Source organism: Tachypleus tridentatus, chromosome 7, assembly GCF_004210375.1.
Source record: "Tachypleus tridentatus isolate NWPU-2018 chromosome 7, ASM421037v1, whole genome shotgun sequence".
Taxonomy (NCBI): domain Eukaryota; kingdom Metazoa; phylum Arthropoda; class Merostomata; order Xiphosura; family Limulidae; genus Tachypleus; species Tachypleus tridentatus.
In genome coordinates, this window is record NC_134831.1 from 2,291,313 (window position 1) to 2,299,230 (window position 7,918).

Genomic DNA, 7,918 nt, shown 5'->3' on the forward strand with positions numbered 1-7,918 from the left:
ATAACGTCGAGAGGGTTGTTGTCCTTATAATTTTTGTTTGTTTTGGGTATAAAGACCTAAGCTGGACAAGTCATCCTTCACTTTGAAATGATAGATTAAAGGAAAGGTAGCTAGCCAATATCAGTCGTATCAGCAACGAATAGTGGGATTAACTGTGTCATTATAATGCCATCACGGCTGAACTTACAATGAATCATCGGATAAGTATTAGTCGTCAACTCTTGGACTACTCTAATCAAATATTAGGATTTGAATACCACTTTTATAATGCACTCACAGTCCCAAGGTAAAGAGCACATTTTTGAGGAAACAGACTTTAAACAGACTTTATGGCATGAGGAATTTTGTTCTCATGGTATGGTTAATTAATTCTTAATTTATGAAGAAAAAGATGGGGGGGGGTTTCCTGTTACATTCACAAGTTGATTTATGGAAAATTATGTTGGGACGGTCTTTTTTAACTATTCTAGCTACTAAACTATCTCGTAAGTTTGTTTATGAAAATTATGTTGGAAAGAATTTTTTCGTCAGAAACAGATACATGGACTGTTTATCTGTTTTCTGTATTTCGTGAAAAGCTACACGAGTCTTATATGTGCTAGCCTTCCTCGATGTAGCAATGAAAGACTAAAGGAGAGATAGCTAGTCATCACCACCCACCGCCAGCTCTTGGGATACTCTTTTAGTAACGAATAGTGGGATTAGCTGTATCATTATAATGCCATTACGGCTGAACTTACAATGACTCATCATTTTCACTATTAACGACGTTTTCGGCTGTAATCTGATAATATCTTATGAAGTTCAGTAGCTTTCAGTATATCATGATCTCAGCAATGGAACAACGGTAAGTCTGAAGGCTTACAACGCTAAATTTCGATACCTGTAGGTTTGCCCTCGACAACAACAAAACCGAAACTGTTTATTATAAAGAATGAAACCATATACTACAAAACTGGATAGTATAATCAGAAAAAAATAACTGTATTTATACTATAAACGTTAAAGTGTTATTGTTTTTAACAGTTGTGGTGCTTAGACATTTTGTGTTGTTTAAGCCGTGCTGAGGAAGTTTTATATTCTAATGTATGAAACATAAGTTTTCATGTTACAAAATTACCTTACAAGTAAACTACAAAGCTATAGGTTTGTTTGCTTTTTTTCTACGTTCATAATTTAAAACAAAATTCTGTATAATGATTTTTATTCATGTCGCTAGGGTATTTTGCTTGCTACTCCAGATATAATATCCATTCTAGTGGAATACCGTTACCAATAAAACTTACCTTTCAGACATTGAGAACAAAAGAAAATAACCGTTACACAACGAATGTAACAGTTAAGATATAAAAAGCTAGAAAATAACAATAAGACAGTTTTTATATTTTTCTCGTAAGGTTACGTGAAAGCCATATGTGCACATCTATCCCTAACTTTGAACTGATAAATCAGTACCACCCACAGACAGTTTTGAGGGGTAACTCTCTATTTACTGAATAGAATTGATTTGACCGTGACTGGATAGCAGTAAGTTTATTAAGTTACAACGTTAAAACCTGAGGTTCGATTCCCTGCGGTGAAAACATAAGATAGCTCAATGTGGTTTTGCTCTAAAACAAACAGCCTTTGACCTTCACTTTTATAGCACACAAACAAATGCGCGTTTCTTGCTTAAACGTTAGCCGCTTCCGGTCCTAAGCTTTCAGTGTAAAAGGCGCATAAATGTGAATAAAAAATGTACATAAAAGTTATGAACAGGACAGTTACATACGTCTTGCCACTGTCGCTCCATTTCTCATCATATGAGTGTAGTTTCTGCTTGAATCTATTCCTTGGAATTCTTCAGTGGTCATGGACACTTTATAAAAATGTTGTCTTTGGAAAGCTTCGTCGATAGCTTTTGCAGTTACGACACTGAAGCTTACACTCTTGTCGAACAATAAATAGACATGATGCCACTGGAACATCTCCAGAACTGAATTGACCATAACAGCTACTGTTTTGGAACCCGAGGTCATTCTCATCAAGGTCGAGAAGATATGTTTATTTTCCAACGTGCCATCAAACCCGCCAGCTGTACACACAGGGATTTTCCAAAAGGACGCCATTCTGGCAACAGAATCAAGAGCTAAGCTGCAACCTGGCCCAATGAAAAACTTTGTCTTTTCCACGAAATACTGTTCCGAAGCAAGGGCCCCAGCAATATTGTACGCACAATCGGAGTACCCTTCACGGAAAACAACGTTAAATTTTATGTTCGGATACATTTTTTGAGCTTTTTTTACCGCAATCTCTATCGAAGGTTTGGTGAGTTCCATTCGAAATGGCTCTTGGGGAGCATCGGATATAAAGATACCAGCCATTTTGGCATCATATACAGCTCCTCCTGTCAATTTTAAGATATCACACCGCGTTATCAGCAATGCCACAACCAGATACTGTTGCATTGGTTTTCTTAATAATTCCAGGATAGAGGTTACAAAATTCTATGAGAAAATGTCGTGCAGAGAATCATCTCTTACGCTACACCCAAGAAGGATAGTTCCATGACATTAGGTTATGACGTGCATTTGTCTTTTCATAAACTGTGCCTTTAGCACGAAATTACTTACTAAGAGAAACGAATGCACGTTTAATATCAAACCACATTTACATATGACCTTCTTCTTTGGATTATTATAAATCTGATTTCTGTCATTTGGAACTCATTAAAGAATAATGTTAACAGGCTTTAATTTGATAAACGTTTAAAATCGAATCAAGAAAAAAAATCCTCATTAGACTTTCTGAATACTTGTGTGTTTTGTTTTTTTTTCACTTACAGCAAAACCATATCGGGTTATTTACTACGTACATCGAGGGAAATCGAATTCCTGATATTAGCGTTATAAATCTGTAGACTTACTGCTGTACCAGCGGGATACTTCCTAATGCTTAAAAATATCAATAGTGAATTAACTCATGTTTTGGGAAGTATTATGTGGTTAATGAGACATTTAGCTTTGTGTAAAAATATATCATGAAAGTCAATTAAGTAGGAAATATTTTCACGTTATTGCGTACTACATTTTAAAATAGTCTGAAACTGAGCTAAATTGTAATTTAGCTTTAGAAGTTAAACAAATGTCAATATGTATTCAATTTATGGTACTTGCTAACAAGATTGACACATACAGTTTCTTTCTTAATACCAATATGTTTTTATACAATGAAAATAATAAAATATATAGCAACGGTCATTGAAAATAACGATCTATGTACAAAAGTTTCACAAACTTACAAACAGTATCAAATCTTCTTTCTGGTCTAGAACTTCCTTGATGTTTTATCGAGGGCTTATAATGAGCGAGTTAATTTCGGGTTGATGTAGGTATAATTCACTTGGCAAAGAGCAAGCTAGCTCTGTTTACTTCTTATTTCGCTGGTCACACGCTGAATCATTACACCGTTGAAGTTATGTAATGTTGACGTAAAAAATGTGAATTTGCTGAAGTTAAACTGTTTGTAATGCTCGAAATTTATAAACGTTCCTGGTCAGACATCTAAAGTTCCTGATTACTAAGTGTCATTCACAGGTTTGTAGTGTACGAACTGTAGCAAATCAATAATATATACACTGTCTCTTGGCGCGACGCGTTGATTACATTTATAGGCGTGAGAACAGTTTCTAGAAATTTCAGCCTGCAGAACAATACTGACGATACACTAGTGTTTACGTACACACATATATTGTTGATTCATAAACTCGAGAATCTTCTACTAATTTTAATGAATAGCCAGGAATTTCTCCATATAAATTTAACAGTATAAGTTATGTACATTTCTAAATATACATTTAACTTAAATAAACATCGATGTTAAAATAGATATTATAATAGTAAATTTGTTACAATGTACAGTTGAATGCTGTTTACTTCTTCCTAAACTATCCCTAAAACAATAAAAGTTCCTTTTAACTCTTGGTGTAATATCTCTTCAAATTACTGTTTAGCAAATGACACAGCATCAAATCAACCCTACCGGTAAGATACTGAATCATTCACAAAATATTTATTTTATTTCATTTTCAGTTTGACTTAGAGGATGGAACAGCCGAGATAGACCAAAAGGTCCCTTGTTGTCCCAGAACATTGTGTTATGTTATTTTGTTAAACTGCACTGCTAATAGTAATTAAGAAATAGATTATTGACGAATATTTTGAACACCACTTGTAATGATTAACTCTGCTACATACAAAATAAATAAATAAATATAACTTAAGTCGTGATAGTATCCTCCTCAGATGACTCTGCGCTGAACTTAAGGGCTTATGACGCTAAACATCGAGGTTCTATACCTAAGGTGGGCACGGTGCAGATATTTCTTTGTGTAGTTTTGCGCCGAAACAAAAAGGGGAAAACAAACAAAAAAACTCGTGATGAAACATATTGTCAACATATACGTTGACAACGTTCAACATAAAGTAACGATAATTCAACTTATAAAAAAGGTTTTCATCCGCATTGAAAGTTATTGCTTAAAATCACTCAATCATATGTAGAAAATGAGAAACGTTCTTTACTTAATATTTTTTTCTAAGCCTTTCCCAGGTGTGTTTCACTGTTTCAAGGTGTTTTCACATTTCTCTGTTTTATGGCTGAAAAATGACACAAGTATGACTGTGATTGTATGCACACGTGCGTTTCTTCGCGAGTAAACAAAAAATGATATGAATTCTGTTAAAGATAACTTTGAGCTATCTCAGTGATGTCGAGAAAACACGCTTGTAAAGAAAAATATATATGTAAAAATGGCTTGTTTGGATTGATAAAATTTTTTACGTAGAGGACCTTCTTCGGTCATCGTCAGGTTCACAAAGAAAGGAAGAGGTAACTAACCGGAAACTGACCACATGTTTGAAGGGAGTTGTGTAACTGAATGTCGGAATGTAGAGGGCGTGCTTAGATGTTTGAATATATAATTTTATATTATTTATTTTATTATTATTTTTATTATATGTATTGTTTTATTTGTTTGCTTGTTTTTTGAATTTCGCACAAAGCTACTCGAGGGCTATCTGTGCTAGCCGTCTCTAATTTAGCAGTGTAAGATTAGAGGGAAGGTAGCTAGTCATCACCACCCACCGCCAACTCTTGGGCTACTCTTTTACCAACGAATAGTGAGACTGACCGTAACGTTATAACGCCCCAACGGCTGAAAGGGCGAGCCTGTTTGCCGCGACAGGGATGCGAACCCGCGACCCTCGGATTACGAGTCGAACGCCTTAACACGCTTGGCCATGCCGGGCCTTGTCAAAAGTAATCAGTTGTTAATGGTATTAAACTTCTTACAATGTCCATCGGTAGTGGTCGTCACTAATATTATTTTTCATAGTTAGAATATGAAAAACTAATTTTCCAAGGTTTTAAAATGATGATAGGATTTGAAGACGAACCATTAATTTAAAATGAATAGTTAAACCAACAACTAAATAGTATTTACTGTCTACATCATTCATAGATTCTTTCCTTTCTTAATTAAAATTACATTGTTCAATGGGAAGGGTTGTTTGTTTTTTGAACTTTGCAAAAAACTGCACGAGGACTATGTGCGCTGTGGGGAAGGTAAAAAGAAAATACTGAAAGCTAAGTAACGTGTTTAGTTTAATGTAACCTGTCGTATAAATTCTTGTTTATAATTAATATTGTAGGATGTTTGTACAAGAATTCTCTAAAACCATTGAGAAATGACCTTGATTTATATAAATGCTTGAAATAAACTTTAGCGAACCTCTTTCTCTCGAGATTTGGATAATCTTATGTACTCTAGAGGGTCAGGTGCGCTTTGACCTCTTCCTCCTTCCTTTACTTACATGATCATGAAGTGTAGTTCGGTATGGCTACTGATTTAGGGTTAGAGTAGTCTGAATTTACTCCGGCCCTTTTCAGGGCAATGTCCATGTTCTAGTTTCATATATTTATATATATTATTTGCCCTATCAGTAAGAAGTCTGGTTTCATGGTGGCCCCCTTTTTTTCTTTTCTCTCTCGTTGTTTTTTTTATTATTATTACTTTTATTCATTATTTATTTTTTATTTCTATTTATCTGTTAGCGAATCTATAACTTCGCAAACTGTAATTTGTAACACGCGCGCTCGCGCGAGTGAATACTTTCAAACGTGTTCATTAAGACAACTCCCCCGCTGGTACAGTGGTAAGTCTACAGGTTTATAACACCAAAATCAGTGGTTCGATTTCCCTCAGTGAACTCAGCGCGTAGCCCGATGTGACTTTGCTGTAAGAAAACACACACAGTCATTAAGACAAATAGTAAACATGGTGAATAGTTAATAAACACGACCTTTGAGAACATGAGTAGATAATTAATGAAGTATTTACACAACACCACTCACCTCTTGCCTTTTTCAATCCTTTTTGTAAAGCAGCAGTAAAGTTAAATATCGGTTCAACTTCGTAATAACCTTCGAATTCAAGTTCCATTTTATCGTACTTGTTTAAAGACAGGTCTGCCTGAATAGCTCTAGCGGTCACAAGACCTATGCTCATGCTCTTATCATAGAACACTTCGGCATGACGCCATCGGAAGGATTGCAGGACCCTGATGATCATCCTAGAAACAGCCTGGGTGTTAGCCATTATTCGCATGAACGTTTTAAATATGTTTTCGTCGTTGAGAGCGGCGTCAAACCCTGCTGCAGTGCATACAGGTATGTTCCAATAAGTGGCCATTCGGGCAACGGAATCCAGGGCGAAACTGCATCCCGGACCAACGAATACGCTAACGCCTTGTTTGTAATACTCTTCGGCCGCTAACGCTCCGGCAGTGTGAGAAATGCAGTTGGTGTAATTTTTACGATACGAAGTTACAAATTTGATGTGTGGATAGAGTTTCTTGACCTCAAGGACGGCCAGGTTCACAGATGGGATGACCACTTCGTAACTAAAAGGTTCCTTTGGAGCACTGTGAATAACAATAGTAACTATTTTAGCAGTGTACGCCACCACTGTTAGCGGCATAATTGAAACCAACAAAGTGAAAAACATTTCCACTCTAATAATCTCATCCATACAACAGTTTCTTCTATAGTCTTTGTTGTACTTTATCCATACAACAGTTCCTTCTATAGTCTTTGTTGTACTTCATCCATACAATAATTTCTGCTAAAGTCTTTATTGTTCCTTATCCATACAACAATTTCTTCTGAACTTTTTGTTGTATCTCATCCATACAACAATTCAATTTAGAGTCTTTGTTGTACCCTATACACACAACAGTTCCTTTTAAAGCACTTGTTGTTGTACTTTCAACAAACATATGATGATCTGATGATGTCATTCTTACATAAAAATCAATAACAGATTAACTGAGCTGCATGCTTAATGCTACGGCCATTTCTCTTTATTATACACGTACACGTATACTAAATGTTTTGAACTTTTTGCTCGTTTCTTAGGTAAATGAAGAAAGACAAGAAGTCTAGAAGACGATTATAGGGGAGAGAACTTAGCACTTAAAGTGTTAAGGCGGTTCATCATTAGGTTCGATTATTGCATCTTAATGCAGCAAAAATCTTTCTAGAAGGGAAAATTATCCTCACTTCAGTCAGAGAACCTCCCTAGTCATTAGCCAAGCAATACTTGTGATAATTTGAATAAAAGTTAGTTGAAAAGGTGAAAGGTCAAAAAGAAAAGTGTGTGGGAATAAAATTAAAATGATATAACTGCGGACTTAGAGACCGGGTTTCTATACCCTTGGTGGGCAGAGTACAGATAGCTTTGTGCTTAATTAAAATTTCAAATTTCAAAATAAAATAATAATAATAACTTTATTTCAAGTTTTAATAATAACATTTAAATAAAAAACACTGGATGTGTGGGGAAGAAACTAAAATAGTTTAACAGCTAGGTGTAGATAAG

General features: G+C 35.3%; 1 protein-coding gene across 1 annotated transcript; it reads right to left on the reverse strand.

The window, feature by feature from the left end:
• Positions 1 to 4,605: 4,605 nt before the first annotated feature.
• Positions 4,606 to 7,057, reverse strand: LOC143254920 (guanylate cyclase 2G-like). Its single transcript, XM_076509830.1, has 2 exons — positions 6,394 to 7,057; positions 4,606 to 4,637 (listed from the first exon to the last, which is right to left on the reverse strand). The coding sequence occupies exons 1-2, from the start codon at positions 7,043 to 7,045 to the stop codon at positions 4,606 to 4,608; spliced, it is 684 nt and encodes a 227-aa protein (XP_076365945.1). The 5' UTR covers positions 7,046 to 7,057.
• Between the last annotated feature and the right edge of the window lie 861 nt (positions 7,058 to 7,918).

What these genes read in the sequence shown, in the direction of transcription:
- LOC143254920 (XM_076509830.1), bottom strand. Translation starts at nt 7,045, where the DNA reads ATGTTTTTCACTTTGTTGGTTTCAATTATGCCGCTAACAGTGGTGGCG. An exon ending in AGGATTGAAAAAGGCAAGAG is followed by an intron (nt 4,638 to 6,393) that starts GTGAGTGGTGTT and finishes GTCATTTTTCAG; the next exon opens with CCATAAAACAGAGAAATGTG.